We start from the raw sequence: 16241 nt of genomic DNA, 5'->3' as shown, positions 1-16241 counted from the left end.
AACAAGAAATTTGCCCTACAGCTCAAACTGGAAAAAAAATGAAAGATCATAACAGTTTTACCATATCAGTGAATTTTGGTGCCCTTAGCCAGCTCAGAAGAGAGTCAAAAGGCCGCAGAGTAATTGCGAGGCCAGGTTCGTCGTTTCTATGTTTGCTTACGAGAAAACTTCAATTTTATCTCAGAAGACTTTACGCACTTCCGACTTGGCTTGAGTACTCCTCATAAACAAACGTAGAAGTGACGAACTCGGTAAGCAATTATTCTGCGGCGTTTCCATGCTCGCTAGTGCTTTGAAAATGAAAATCTTGAAAATCTTAGAAGATTTAATAGGCCTAAAATTGAGAAGTCTCCAGAGCTTAAATGTCTTAAAAGTCATAAAAGTCTTGAAGGTCCTAAAAGCATTAAGAGTCAAAAATCTTTAAAGTCTTAAAAGTCTCAATAATCCTAAAAGTATCAAAAGTCCCAAAATTCTTAAGAGTCTCAAAAGCCTTGAAAGGCTTAAAAGTTTTGCAAATCTTGAAAGTTCTTAGAAGCCCTAAACGTTTCAAAATTCTTAAGCCTCAAAGGTCTTAAAGGTCCTGAAGTCTTGAAAGTCTTGAAAGTCTTAAAAGTCTCAATAATCCTAAAAGTCTCAAAAGTCCTAAAATTCTTAAGAGTCTCAAAAGCCTTGAAAGGCTTAAGAGTTTTGCAAGTCTTAAAAGTTCTTAGAAGTCCTAAAAATTTCAAAATTCTTAAGCCTCAAAGGTCTTAAAGGTCCTGAAGTCTTGAAAGTCTTGAAAGTCTTAAAAGTCTCAATGATCCTAAAAGTCTCAAAAGTCCTAAAATTCTTAAGAATCTCAAAAGCCTTGAAAGGCTTAAAAGTTTTAAAAGTCTTAAAAGTTCATAAAAGCCCTAAAAGTTTCAAAATTCTTAAGCCTCAAAGGTCTTAAAGGTCTTGAAAGTTTTAAAAGTTTCAATAATCCTAAAAGTCTCAAAAGTCCTGAGATTCTTAAGAGTCCCGAAAGCCTCGAAATGCTTAAAAGTTTTAAAAGACTCAATAGTTCTTCAAAGCCCTAAAAGTTTCAAAATTCTTAAGCCTCGAAAGTCCTAAAAGTCTTAAAAGTGTTAAGAGTCTCAAAAGCCTTAAAAGGTTTGAAAGTTATAAAAGTCTTAAAAATTCATAAAAGCCCTAAAAATTTCAGAGTTCTTAGTCCTCAAAGGTCTTAAAGGTCTCAGAGTCTTAAAAATCTTAAAAGTCTTAAAAGTCCTCAAAGTCTTAAAAGTCTTAATAGTCTTAAAAGTCTTAAAAGTCTTAAAAGTCTTAAAAAACCTTAAAAGTCTTAAAGGTCTTCAAAGTCTCAATAATCCCAAAAGTCTCAAAAGTCCCAAAATTCTCCAAAGTTTCAAAAGCCTTGGAAGTCTTAAAAGTCTTAAAAGTCTCAATAGTTCTTCAAAGACCTAAAATTTTCAAAATTCTTAAGCCTCCAAAGGTCTTAAAGGTCTCAAAAGGATTAAAAGTATTGGAAGTATTAAAAGTCTTAAAAGTCTCAAAAGTCCCAATAGTCCCAAAAGTCTTAAAATGCGTAAAATTCTAAAGAGTCTCAAAAGTCTTGAAAGGCTTAAAAGTTTTAAAAGTCTAAAAAGTTCATAAAAGCCCTAAAAATTTCAAAGTTCTTAGGCCTCAAAAATCTATAAAATCTTAAAAGTCTTCGAAGTCCTGAAGGTCTTAAAAATCTTAAAAATCTTAGAAGTTCAAGAAGTCCTAAAATTCTGAAAAACCCTAAACCAATATTTTGGAGGTCCCTGAAATTACAACAATTTTTAGTTTCGAAACTCTTAAAATTTTTAAAGTCTTGAACGCCCAAAAATCTTGACAGTTTCAAAAGTCTTAAAAGCCTTGAAAGTTCTGAAAATCTCAAAGGTTTTTAAAGTCCTAAAAGTTTTAAAAGTCTTAAAAGGTTTAAAAGTCTTAGAGGTCCTAAAAATCTTAGAAATCTTGAAAGTAATAAAAGTCCTAAAAATCTTGAAAGTCTCAAAGGTCCTATAGACCTAAAAGGTCTCAAAAATCTTGAAAGTCTCAAAAAAAGTGTTTTCAAAATCTTAAAAGTTTTAAACGTCTTAAAATTCAATGTTCTCAGAAAGTTCTAAATGTTTCAAAAGTCTTGAAAGTCTTAAAAGTTTCAAAAATCTTGAAAGTCTTAAATTTTCAAAAATCTAAAAAATAAAAAAAACTGACAGGTCCTAAACATTTCAACAATTCTCAGACTTGTAACTCTCAAAATTTTTAAAGTCTTGAGCGTATTAAGAATCATGAAAATTATGAAAGTCTCGAAAGTCTTAAAAATGTTTAATGTCTTAAAGGTCTTAAGTCCTAAAATTCTCATAAGTTTTAAGACTTTGAAAATATTTGATTTTTTTTTAATCTCTTTTTTTAAACATTTCGGACTTTTGAGACCTTTCAGACCTGACTTTCAAGACTTTTAAGACTTTTAGGACTTTTAATACTTTCGAGAATTTTAAGACCTCTAAGAATTTTAAGTCTTTTAACTTTAAATTATTCAGGGTCTCTAAAACCTAACAGTCTTGAAAGTTTTAAAAGTCTCAAAAGTTTCAGAGATCTTAAAGGTCTAAAAAATCCTAAAATTCTGAAATGTCTTAAAAGCCTTAAAAAATTTAACAGGGACCTTGAAATTCTCAAAACTATTAAAAGTCCTAAAAGTCTTAGAAGTCTTGAAAGTCACAAGATCCTACCGGTCTGAAAGGTCTAAAAAGTCTTAGAAGTCTTAAAAAGAAGTTTAAAAAGTCTTAACTGTTTTCAAAGTCTTGAAGGTCCTAAACGTCTTGACATTCAATACTTTCAAATAGTTCTAAAAGTTTTAAAAGTCTTGAAAGTCTCGAAATTTCAAAAGTCTTGAAGGTCTTTAAAGTCTTAAAAATCTCAAACATCTGAGAAGTCTTAAATGCCTTAAAATTCTTAAGGGTCTCAAAAGTTTTAAAAATCTTGAATGTCTAAAAGGCCTGAAGTTCCTTAAGGTCTTAAAAGTCTCAAAAACCTTGGAAAATTGAGGGTCTTAAGGGTTACAAAAGCCTTAAAAGTATTAAATGTTTTGAAAGTTTTAAAAGTCTTGAAATTTTAACACTTTTGAAAGTTTTGAATGTCTTGAAAGTCTTAAAAATCGTAAAACTTCAAGAAATCCTAAAAGCCTTAAAATTCTTAAGAGTCAAAAGCCTTAAACGTTCTAAAAGTTCTAATCCTCTAGTGCCCAGGTTAATTTCTAGACGGGCTTCGGTAAAATCACTATGAATCATTATAAACACTTTTTTAGTATTTATTAAAGCTTTTTAGAGGTTTGACTAAAGCCCGCCAAATGGCGGCATTGGGCACTAGCGGGTTGAAGGTCCTAAAAGTTTTAAAAGTTTTAAAGTCTTAAAAGTCATAAAAGTTTTTAAAAAAATATAGACAAAAAAAAGTTTTTAAAGTCCTAAGAGTCTCGAAAGTCTTAAAAGTCCTCAAGGTCTTAAAAGTCTAAAAAATCTAAAAAACTTGAAGGTCCTAAAAATTTCAACAATTCTCAGTCTAAAAACTGCTGAAAGTTCTCGAAGTTTTGAACGTCTTAAGAATCTTGAAAATTATGGAATTCTTGAAAGTTTTAAAAGCCTCCCAAATCTTGGATGTCTTAAAGGCCTAAAGTTCTTAAAGGTTTAAAAAGTCTTAAACATCTTAAAAATTTTAAAAGTCTCAAATGCCTTAAAAAGTTCAAAAGTTTTAAAATTTTTAATGCCTTAAAAGACTTGAAAATCATACAGGTCTCAGAAGTCCTTAAACTCTTTAAAGTCTTAAAAGCCTGAATAGTCTGAAATGTTTTTTAAGTCTTTAAGATCTTACGAGTCTTAAATGCCTTAAAATGTTTGAAGGTCTTCAGGGCCCTAGAAGTTTTTAAGATCTTGAAGGTCTTAAAAGTTTAAAGAATCTATAAAAAATTTAAAGTCATAAAAGTCTTAAAAACCCTAAAATTCTTAAAATTCTTAATTCGTCTCATAAGCTTTAAAAGTCTCGAAAGTTTAAAAATCTCAAAAACTTTAACTTCCTATATCAAAATATCTAATATCAAAAGTCTTAAAAGTCTTTGAAAATTCGAAATTTTTCAAAATCTTAAAAAAATTTAAATTCCTAGAGCCTCGAAAGTTATAAAACTATTTTATTGAAAAAGTTTGAAAAGTCATAATACATTTAAAAGCCGTCAGGGTCTTATGAGCTTTGAAGAGTTTAATTTAAACTCTCAAACGGTTGAATTTTTGAAATTTTGTAGGTCCTAAAATTCTTAGAAGTGAAGATCTAAAATGCATTAAAATGTCTATGTAAATGTCTTGAAAGTCTCGAAAGTCTTAAAAAGATTGAATATTAGAAATCAATGAAGTCTTGAAGGTCTTAAAAGCTTTGGAACCCTTATTACCTTTTTAGTATTGAAAATCTTAAAATTCTCTAATATTATTCTATATATATTATTATTATAATTCTCTAAATATTATTTATTCTTCATTTGAGACTACAGAAGCTGTTCGATTTGATTCGTGCCTATCTTTCGCAATATTTAAACTGTTGATCAAGACATCGGTGTTTGAAATCTGTTCAGTGGTAGTAAAACGATAAGCACTTTAAAACGATATTTAAGCATCTGTTGCAGCTACAGAGAGCGAGTTCGTGCTTGGTTGAAAGCTGCAAAGTTAAACTGAAAATAGTGGTTTTCAACTAAACTTTTTAGTGATTGACTGCTCAACGATATGACCATTATTGTATCACAAGTTTTGGCAACCTTCGTCATTCGATCCAAACATTGGTTGCGTGCCTGAGAGTGCACTGCACCTCCTGCTATCTGCCTCTACCGATACGTACAGCATTTTGTTGTTCTCGGTCGTACAGCGTAGCGTGCGACACCTTCTGATATTTGCTTCTATGCGACTGAAAAAGAAGAAGGCGAATAAACGTCGATTAGATTGTCTTCCAGATCGCAACACGATACCTACATGTTAGGGCTGCCCAACACGACCCAGTGTGCGTTGACAACGGCAATGCAGTTTTCACTTGTCTTGTCTGCACACAAATGGAAATCGAGTTCTATTGTATTGATAGGCATCGAGTGACCAGCGCTGTATGTATACATGCATATTTTTTCTTCATCTAATGTATACATGTATCTTGATATAGTGCCTTTAACCTTTTAAGTCTCAAAAATTCAAAAATTCTGAAAGGTCATAAAACACGTAAAATGCTTTTACTTGTCGTGTTCTGAAACGATCATTTTCATGTTGAAAAGACAACTGTAGATCATTCATAGAATGGCGACAATTGCGTCATCTCGGCTGGGTGATGCATTTTTCCAACAAAAGATCTAATCCTCAATTTAAACTTTACCAAAACACTCCTCTATTAGCTTTAACTAGATGTTTTGTGCATATATACACTAATAACCTACTCACTAGAAGTTTTTATTATAGTTGTTTTGTGCCGCTTTGCTCTTTGGGTGATGCTTACATTTAAACAAAATCTGCCATAAATCTTCTCAAAGGCTGATTTATCGGTGCATCATAAATCATCTAACCTTCTAACAAATAACATAAAACATCGCTGGTGGTGTTACAAACCAGTTTTCTTTGAAAAAAAAAGAACTTGGTTTCGATGCAAAATTTACATTTTCAGTTGTAGAATAGCATAGAATTGCTTCGTTTTTCGGTCTGAAATGCGCAAAAGACATCAGTCATGGTGATGTTCAATATCTATATTTGACACAGAATTATTGTTGATAAAGATTTGATTGTTATTGTTGCTAAACAATTTATTTTAAAATTGATCTAGTTCGTGATAAACATCCAGAACCTCAACGCTGCGCAATACCCCGAAGAACCAAATCGTGCGGAAGTACGATAATCAGCATCAAACCGGAAAACAAATAATTTGCTGCCTGAGAAACCGAAACCCCCGAAAACAACTCTATCATTAGGAAGTCCACAATACCCGGGGCGGCGGATAGCTTTCCTCATAAGAAGGAGAACAAAACACTAAATTAACAACCTTGACTTTCGGATCGAATTTTAGCACCTCCGCGAACCTCTGCGTGTTGGTTTCTTGTTAGCACGAGAAGGGAAAATGACGCTCTTTCGCGTGATTTCACACTACACACAATCATCGTCATCTTTAATGGGCTTTTTAAGTCAACACACGCGTTGGGCATCAGGGGTCAACCTTTTTCAAGATCACACATACACACTTCAATCTATTCTCCGCTAGCTGCTTTGAGAACTATTAACGATTGATCGGCCTGGTTTGGGATGGATCAAAACAGTACCGCAGCGACGAAACGTTTACTTATGTGGTGGGAGATCAGCGCATATGCATCGCACATTACATTATCGAGTGACTGCTAAAATTGCACTTATCAGGAACGGCGAGACGCTTTTGCAGCCGGTTCAGAGCCCACAGTTCGGTGCAAATAAATCATGGAATTGATTAGCGAACGAATCCAATCGGGACCAACTTCGTGCAGTGGAGTTGTTGTGGGTGCACTTGCAGTGGAGATCGCGTGAGGTCGGTCTACCTACTGCATTCGTACGTTCGAAAACTTGTCACAGATTCAGATATCGAACGGTTCGGTTGTCTGGTCTCGAAAATTGAATGAGGAAAAAAAAGCGGTGGCCGAGTGAAACCGCGATTCGGACCGGTGCTGGAGTAATTAACAATTCTTTATGCCAAATGCATTTCTTGTTTTCGATTTCTTCCGTCGTGAGTTGCTCTCAGACAAGGTGTCTGGTGAAGTCGAGCCTGAAGGTTACAGAAGAAAAACGAGGTTTCACTTGATCTCACCTCACCATGCAACGGAAAAGTAACGAATTCTCTTTGAAGTTAGTCTGCCGATGTTTAGACATATTTCCAGGAAGCGACCCTCTCTCTATCTGGCGCGGAAATGCGTATCACTCAAGGCTCTCGTGAGTCGACTGTGCTGATAAGAAAATTAACAACTGCCACACTTACTTCACAAGTCACAAATCGCTCCGCAGCGTCACCAGCCCGATGTACTGACTCAATCAAGCGCGATGACTTCGGAGTAATTCTTTCGTAACATTTTGTACATTTTGACTAGACCTGTCAACAGCAACGTCGCTACATAAAAGTTTCTTTCAGAAGAAGCAGCGACACGCACGATGACAAACTGGAAATCAATCAAGTCCATAAATTATTTACTTCTCGATGAGTCGCTCGCTGATCGAAACGGGTGAGGTAAGGAATGGAACGGGGTGGTCGATCGAGTTCACTTTAACCGCTAGCCGATAATGATATGCACGTGGAGAGCGAGTTGTGGAGCGGCAAACTGATTCAACAATCAATCTGTTGTCCGCGCGTTCAATTGTCGACAAATTCCCATGTCAACCGGGTGCCGAGAGGTCCGGTTTAGTTCACTTGCCTTAACAAGATGCGGTAAATTCGTAGAATCCGCAAGATTACATCGATGTCATTGTGATGCGGATTTTCCGACAGATAAAATAGAATTTCTGGAACAGCGTGTAACGAAAACGAGGGTGGAAGTGAGGTATGAACTGGACCAAAGGTAAATCCAGCCTGGCGCCCGGCTGCTGGAAATTAGACTAATGGATAGCCTATCTCGGAGAGGGGAAAAAGCATCTTTCAGAATTGTGACGAATTGATTACTCGATTGAAATTCCAGTTCGAATCATTCGGCTGGCCTGGGTAGAGATACTTTGGCTAATGAAACATCAATTCAGTGCTTCGTAGCTTCGGCCACGAAAAATAGGAATGTAAGTTTTTGGAAGTTTACCGAAAGCTTTGTGCTGATTTTCTGGTTATAGTTTTGCAAGTAAAGCATTCATTTTTCGTATTTGTGATTATCTTTTCTTATCGTCATTTCTACAGATATATTCTGATGGTTTGTCATCATAAATGTAAATATTCTTCGATATATAGAATAGCTAAACCATTCGATCTCTTGCATGCAAACTGTTGTATTCACATCATTCTCATTTTGTCTCTTTTTTATCTTTGGTTTCTTCTTTTGCCTCTATTTTGTGGTTGTTTAACGCTGCGCTGTCTGAATGCCTATTGTTTTATTTCAATAGCAGCAAAATCTGTATCAAAGTTGTTGTTTACCGAATATAATTGTCAATTATTATTTAAATAACTCTTAACAGAAATTATACAAAATTATACAAGACAAGAAAAAATAAAATACTTTTACTTATTAAGGTTTTCTCTCAACTATCAAATAATTCTATAAAGAACTGTGATTGGAAGAGGTCATTTTCTCAGTTGCAGACGCCGTGTCCGAAAAATCGAGTAAGTCTTTAAGATTCCGTATGATTTATAGAAAACATTTTTTTACTCAACAGTTATCATAAAAGACTGCAGTTCTGCGTTCAAATCAGTTCAGTTATTTAGTTTATCTGGGACACACCAAGACATTTATTCAGTCTGAATCGTTAGTATTACTTAGTTGAGGACCAACGTTATATTTTGTCTTTGATGAGAAAGACAAAATTTCGAGTTTCGACCTTTCTTTCTAGTTGCGATTATTGGGGCTGATATTTTGACAGTTTGCGGCAATAACGAATCACAAATCTAAAGAGATAAGGTGTTGTGGCACTTTTTGTCATTACGCCTTGGTTTCTATATTAGTACTCTGAAATTTCAACAAAAAATCATCCCTTGTGCCGTTACACTAGACTGTTTACTGCTAGCAATTTGAATTTAGAAAAGTTTCTTTTATTCGTGATGTTTGCTATCTATTAATATTTTTTTAAGCTGTCGATTGGGTTTCAAAAATGCGCCATTCCAAACGAAACCGTCCTGAAAGTGCTGAAATCAAAGGCGATCATTTTTGATTTCAATGAAATGTTGTACATGGCTTCGACTGTAAAACATGTGACCTTTAGATAAGTATTTGGACCATTCTGATCAGGGGAAAAGTGTAAATAGAAGTATCTCGAAATCTTCGATCTTCGATTGTTACTAAAGAATTGTTTATGGAGGAGTTGTAATTTTTTAACTAAACTCGCAATGTGAAATTTATGTCATTTAAAAACTATTAAATATTAAATATTATATAGAATATTAAACATGATAAAAACGCTAGGGGCATCCTGATTCAAATTACATAAGAAAACGTTATTGGCGAACAAAATATATAATTTATATTTAAAAAAACTTCAAATGGTTATTCTTCAAAGAAAAGTATTGGTGCTATTTTTTGCAAATTAAATTGGACACTTTTCTTCAGCACTGAAACAAAACTTAACTCTATGAGTTTTTACCAATTCTAGAAATCACTTCTCTACAAGTCATCCATAAGCAACATTTCAGTAGAGATCAGAGTTTTTGGGATAAAATTTTTCGAACATTTTACTTAACTCTAGAGAAACATTTCAAAAGGTCCTATCTGCTTTGATCGATTTTTTGATCGATCACTTTTATTCAATCACCACAACTTATTAAACACCTTTTATTACACGTGATTTGCACAAGTTGTTAGCGGAGGGATCACTCTAGCCTTCTGAACGACAATAACACATGGGAGAGTTACTAAAGCCGAATCATTACCAAAATGAAAAGACGCTCCGGAAAAACGATGGAAGCAGATAGAACGTTTTGAAATGTTTATCTAGAACTGATCTGATATTTTTAACGAATGACACTTGAGTCTAAAATCGAAATCTAGCCAAAAGTAAATACAAAGTTCAATTAAAATCAAAAACGGTTTGTTTCAGATTTTCTTGACGATTACGCATGGAACGGGAAAAGAGTTGACTGGGAAAATTTTGTTGGGAATTGGGATCACGCATGGAACGGGAAAAGAGTTGACTGGGAAAATTTTGTTGGGAAAATTTGAAAATTCCAAAGTTTCAAACACTACAATACTTCCGTTTTATCTCTACCTTCTCTTTGTTCATTCTAAACAGCGTCTTGTCTCTGTTTTGTCTCTTCTTCATGTCTAGTGTAACTCTATCAGAAATTTCGAATAATTACAATATTTTTTCACTGTGTGTCAACCAAAATGAAAACATGAAAAACCACAAGCACAGTGTGATTGCTACAATATTCATCTCATACAACATGAAAACTTACTTGAAAACTAGAAAAAAAAACACATTATTCTAACTAAACCAATCAACTAAGGCTAATGACATACTGAGGCGTCAATTGAAGCGAAGCGTTGAGCGTTTGAGAAGCGGAATAAACAGAAGCGTTGGGTGAAGCTTCCTATGACATACTGGAGCGAGCGTCGCGATTGCGTTGTATTGTCGAATTCCTAAATTCCAGTAGCGGTTTTGTTTGCTTCTTCAAGCACGGTAAATTACGTTTTTAGTAAACATAGAGATTTTTTATGAAATAAAATAATATTACTGAAGTGTGTTGCGCTACAAACGCAGTAAAAAATATAAGAAATTATTCTAAATTCTGAACATGGTATTACTGCACTAACATTTTCTAAACATTTTGACATTTTTTAAATGAAAATGTATTTTATTTTTTTTTTTCAATTACCAAACCTAAACAAAGCGAATATAAAGCACCTGGCGATGAAAGATTTAGTCTGAATATGGTATTACCGCGTACCTATACGCGCGTCAAAACACTACTCGTTCTGTTTCGCCGCCTCTACCGACGCGTCTTTGCCGCTCCAGAATGACCGGTTTGAGCATTTCATATAGACGTTCGAAGAAGTAGCTGAGACGCTTTTTGCTTTGCTTCATTTGACGCCTCAGTATGTCATTAGCCTAATCCATGGAATGGATTCTTCTTAGTTCACTTTAGATTTCTCATGAAGTAGAATCCTCAAAAACTTACCTAAAATCTTTAAATTTGTTATTATAGTCGGGCATCTACACTCAAAAACTTCTTTATTTCAATAATCTACCCAAGAAAACAAAATCCACGTATTGCTCTATACGACTACAACAGGATTCGTTCAGCAGCCAAACAAAGTTTTTTAATCGTTTGCGGACTACATTTTGTATTGATCGTTAAACAAAATCACTCACTACACTAAGAATACTTCAATTTTCAAAATCTTCACCTCAAATTATCGAAAACAATCTTTAAATAGCAGGAATATATGAGATAAAATATTACAAATCTTAAATTTCAACTGTATGTATTTTCATTTGTTTTCACTGCATTGAAAATTATCAAAATTTGTCAAATTAGTTTCTGTTAATAGAAAAAATGATACTAAAAATGTTTAATTATTCCTACATACTTGACATAAATCGACAGCACTGTAGTGGTTACTTAGATTACCAATTTTGCACGTAAACAACTACAGCGGATACCTAGGTAACCTACTACGACGGTATGTGGCTACTTTTATTCACAAAGTGATAAACAGTGTGATGAACATGGGGGCGTCGTGAGATGAATAATTGAGCAATGATTAAGGTTTTGAGATGAGTATATGAGCGTTGTGAAAAATGATTTGTTTTACAAAATTCGGGATGAAACTAGCTAATGTTGCTTAATTTCCATCACTGGGCGATTCCATGAGAGCATGTAATCATATTTTGTTTATTTGTTCAATGATTTCGTGTACATCTGGTGTTTAATCCGTACATTTTTCGTGTACGTCGGCTCAATGAGATGAATAATGGAACAAATACCCTACATCACTTCCAATGGGTTTGTGCTTTCCCAGTTTGTGTTTGTTGTAAAGCACAGCGCTCAAGTGACTAATCCGTGATAGACAGCGCAGTTCAAGCACTCGTGTACGACAACATGCATTCGGTATATGATGTGCTACAAATTAAGAGCAAAATGTTACTCTCAATGTATGCGGGTCGAAGTTCTAGCTATGACAGATCATGTTTCTAATTTTTGCCCTCCATATATGACTTTAAATCTGAAGCTTTAAAACAAAAATACGCCTTACTAAAAGTAGCCATCCATTTCATTTGTTAAATTAAATTTGCTTAACATGAGCATAATAAAACACATTGATTCATATGGGATTTGAATCTACAGCTAGCAATTTGTTTATTTGGAAATAGTAATTTGCTTTCATTCTTCAGTATTCCAAAAGAAATTTAATTTTATTGAATATAAGCTTTTTCTATAATTTGAAAAGAAAATAGGATAGGATAGGATAGGATAGGATATAAGCCTGGAAAAAGTTAACGACATTCATTCTACTCTTCTGTTGGTTGAGTAAAAGTTTTAATTTAAGTTTCAGTCTCAATGCAGGAGATTTTTCATTCGCTTTTAGGGCCGTTATATTTTTAACTTCTAATGCCCCAGTAAATTTTAGTAAGCAAAAACGAAAAATGTTCTCTTTTGCAAGAAATTTGTTACGAGATCACGACTATCTAATAATGACCGTTATAACCACATGCAAATTTTTTACTTGTTTTTTTTTAAGGCACAAAAAACAGATTCTTTCAAACTGGGTACTTCGACATTGCGAAATTGGAGGCAATGAAAAGCGGATCAAGAGCAAGGTTCATCTGAAAATTTTAAAGGTTTAGAAACTTTTTGAAGCGTCTCATCAAGGGCTTTAAACATGAGGATATGTTTTTACATGTTACGCATTAACTATTACCAAGTGGTATGCCGTTGAAAATTCTAAGTCGACCACGTGGTGGCTAGAAGTCGAAATGGCTGACGAATGGCTTCAACACACTTCCACCTTAAGAACGAAACTTGATGAATGGGAGAGGATGGTTATAATAGAAAACTGAAATGCTGTAACTGGCTAACGGCAATCGAACTATAAAAAAATATTTAAAATCAAACTATAGGAAAACCGCAGCGTTACTCAGACTCAATGAAAAAGACCAAAGTACGACAACACGTCTTTTAACTGGTCACTGTCTTTCTGGCTTCTGCAGACTTGAGAACGAAACCTCGTAGCAGAAAAAATATGAAAAGAGCTAACCCGTTTGTAGACACAAATCTCGTGGTCCTATGGTATTACAGCTTTTCATTTCCAATTAAACAGTGGGGAACAAAAAAGTAGTGTTCCTAATTATTCATTTGAAATGTGTGTGAAAGAAGAGGGCAGAAATGAACCTGATCGTTGCATCAACACAAATGCAGCGAGTGAAGTTTCACTAACACATGCATTGCGGCTCTTGGTGTATGTTCCTCTGCAAAAACACATATAAGCGCGTAGCCGTCGTACATTTTGGTACTCTTAGTTCGTTCCTTTTTTTGTCTAAAGCGCGGCCATAAGACACAAAAAGTAGCAAAATTCTCTCTGTTTGTTTTCCGCAAACTGGTAATTTAAAAAAAAATCAATGAATGTTTAAGTTCTTGGTTGATGTTTATGATATTTTTTGTAAGATTTGGACCACTGCGTCCATTATTTTGTTCTTTTGTGGTATACATCTTCTTTAGTCTAGACATATCACTATTGATGGAAGTGATCATCGTTGTCATGTTGCGCCCTTTCTCCCAATTTGGCACTGAATTTCGTATTTAAATAATTACCTCATTAGGATTTGCAGACCAGACCTCGAACGGCTCCAAAGTTCCTTTTACAAAGGCTCTTTTTCTGCGCTGTATTAGTGCACTGCAAATGTTCTGCGGTTTCACATTCGAACCCGCAAAGACGACAAATTTCATCATCAAATTGACAAATTTTTTCAGGTGATGCTTACTTGGACAGGTTGGGTCGATACTTTTACCCTGATGGTGTCTGCGTTAAGGAATCCTCAAAAATGCCCTGGTTATGGGATTAGGCGTCATGAACCTTTTCGGAATCTTCCGGATTGGAAACGATCAAACTTACTTTAGCGGGTTTTGTCCAATTAGCCCAATTTACCGTCAAATTTAACTATTTTTCACGTAAAACCTTCTAACACTCTCGACTAAATCGAGACGTAATATTAAAATTACTTTTACCTAAAGAACAAAAGGAATCCACGTTGAATTTACGCAAGTGAAAATTGTTTTGTGAGTTTCTGAGTTACAATACTTTAAATAAAGCGTATGCTTAATTCATACGTCTTTTCAGTTAATTACTCTTACTAAAAATATCTATGCCAAACACGTAACTTTCAAAAGCAAATCGGATAGTATTCTGATGTACGTGAAAAAAATTATGAGACTTTTAAATAATTGAAAATGCAAGTTTTCTCCATAAATCATTGATTAATGATCATTATGGTGTTAACACCTTGATGAATAACAAACACCAGAGAGTAGGTTCTGACATTTATGTTTTAAATGACGCACTATTTGAAAAAAGTGAGAAATCTTGCTTATCGCAAGGAGTCAAATCAATGTAAACTTATCCATCCAGGATTAATTTAGATTCACTTGGAAGCTATCGATAAGTGAAAGTAAAGTAACGTTAGACATACAAAGGACTCAATTTTTTCAGAATTAGAGTTAGTACATTCTCTTTCTCCATCCCTGTATAAGCGGAAAGTTTAAGAAATATGTGAAAAATTGGTATGCACATTTCAATCAAAGAAAGTTGATTTTTCGCTTACATTAACCCTGGAAATATAATGCATGGATTTTAAATCATTGAAATCATTTAAAATGCAAGTTTTTGTTGAAAATTTAATAATGAGTGATCACTACGGTGTTAATACATCTGTACATAACGAATACCAGATTCAATTTCCTGAAAAGCGAAGACGATTTCGCACTATTTAAAATACAGAAGAGGGCAATGTCACTTGAAGCGAGGAGTCAAATTGACGCAGACTATCTTTCTAGGGTTAAATTAAATTTAAAGACAATTCATATCTTTTCAATTCCACTATATGCAATTATTGTTCATTACGCATATGAATGTGTATAATCAGTACATGAAAGTGTGTAGTAGAGGAGAAAATGCCACTTATTCAGAGTCTACGGCTTATAAGAGATATCGAAATTAATACAAGTAGCCAGTCTACAGTAGTATTTGTGATAAATTTTTTATTTTCAAAAATAATTTCCACCAAGCCCTAAAAGTAATCAATTTGATGAAAAATCATACAATAGTTCACAATTTCCCATCAAGATTCAGCTAGCTGCAAAGTGCAGTCACAGGGGAGAAAAAGTTTAATTGAATTTCAAGAGCGTTACTTTGTTAGCAACCAGGCAAAGTGACGCCATTAATCGGTCGGTTGCCGTAAGGTCGATGATAACGGGCATCACTAATTAAAAAACTTCCGATGATTTATTGGTGTGGCTCACAATGAAAAACCGTTCTAATGACATTACCTAACTCTGAAAGATGGTAAACGCAACCCCCCTGTGATGAAAAATAAAACATTTGATTGAAATGTCAAGCAAGACGATGACACCGATATTTTAACTTTGCTTTCGGTTCAACCAATCGGTAAGCCTATCCAATTCACGATCACAAACCTTGCTGTGAAATAGTTCTAAAAACCGATCGTTATATGAACTTTTTTGTTTCTTGTTCTGTTTTGTCTCGGTAGCTGCAATCAAAGTCGCTCTACTCAAGACGGGCAACAATTGAACGCGAACGCAACTACAAATCCACACTCGAGGCAACAAGCACACAAACTGCAGCCAGAGTCGTTGATGGTCGTACGAAATGGAAACGAATCGTACGAAAGTAGTTTATGATAATTTATTTTGAAAATTTCATTTATCATATTTCCGTTTTCGAACGAACTTCGTCCATGAGGATAGATTTGTTTTTTTTTTTCTGTTTCTGCATTCATTCATTCATTCATCGAGGCGGTAGACTCCGTATCAAACTGATTGTGGTTGACAACACCACGATGGCTGTGTCTTGGAATGCCTAAAATGTTTCTCTTTGTTTGGCCGGGAAGGCGTAATAAATCTTGTACATAAAAATTGAAACTGCCTTCTAGTCGATGTGGTTTGGCGTTAACGTAATACTTCCCCAAATGAAAGGGCTAAATTAGTACCGAGGTATAAATTTTAACGAGATCGTTGAATGACATCATACTAGAAACGTGTTGAAAACTGGCTGTACAGTAGCTCTAATTTCGAAAATTGCCAATCATTTGTGACTTTCAGCAAAATACACCGTTCTTTCAGTGCAACATTGTACAAAGTATGACAAATTATCGTTGTGATGGACGTTAACGTGTATACTTTCGAGAAAGCCAATGCGTTTACACTTTTATAAGTGATTAGAATTAGGAACCGCTTTATCGAGACAAATTGTTTTTGAACTAAAAAATTTACATGTTATCTGCTTTCTAACTTTTCAATCCAACAATCGTCATTAAATGACCAGGTATTTTTCCTGCATGCAGCACAACATT

At 34.4% G+C, this 16241-nt stretch overlaps 1 protein-coding gene across 7 annotated transcripts in view; it reads left to right on the top strand.

Annotated features, from left to right (window-relative positions):
- The window catches only part of LOC129721493 (protein windpipe), a 160101-nt gene that overhangs the window by 90978 nt on the left and 52882 nt on the right, over nt 1-16241 (top strand). For 4 of the 7 annotated variants that reach the window (XM_055674141.1, XM_055674138.1, XM_055674142.1 and 1 more), the window contains exon 3: nt 15420-15551. The exons of the other annotated variants lie outside the window; for them this stretch is intronic. In XM_055674141.1, coding sequence (XP_055530116.1) covers nt 15539-15551 — 13 coding nt within the window. In that variant the 5' untranslated portion in view covers nt 15420-15538. The remainder of the gene's footprint in view (nt 1-15419; nt 15552-16241) is intronic. 7 annotated transcript variants of the gene reach the window in all.

Source organism: Wyeomyia smithii, chromosome 2 (genome assembly GCF_029784165.1).
Source record: "Wyeomyia smithii strain HCP4-BCI-WySm-NY-G18 chromosome 2, ASM2978416v1, whole genome shotgun sequence".
Taxonomy (NCBI): Eukaryota; Metazoa; Arthropoda; class Insecta; order Diptera; family Culicidae; genus Wyeomyia; species Wyeomyia smithii.
This window is presented reverse-complemented; position numbering and strand designations above follow the sequence as displayed.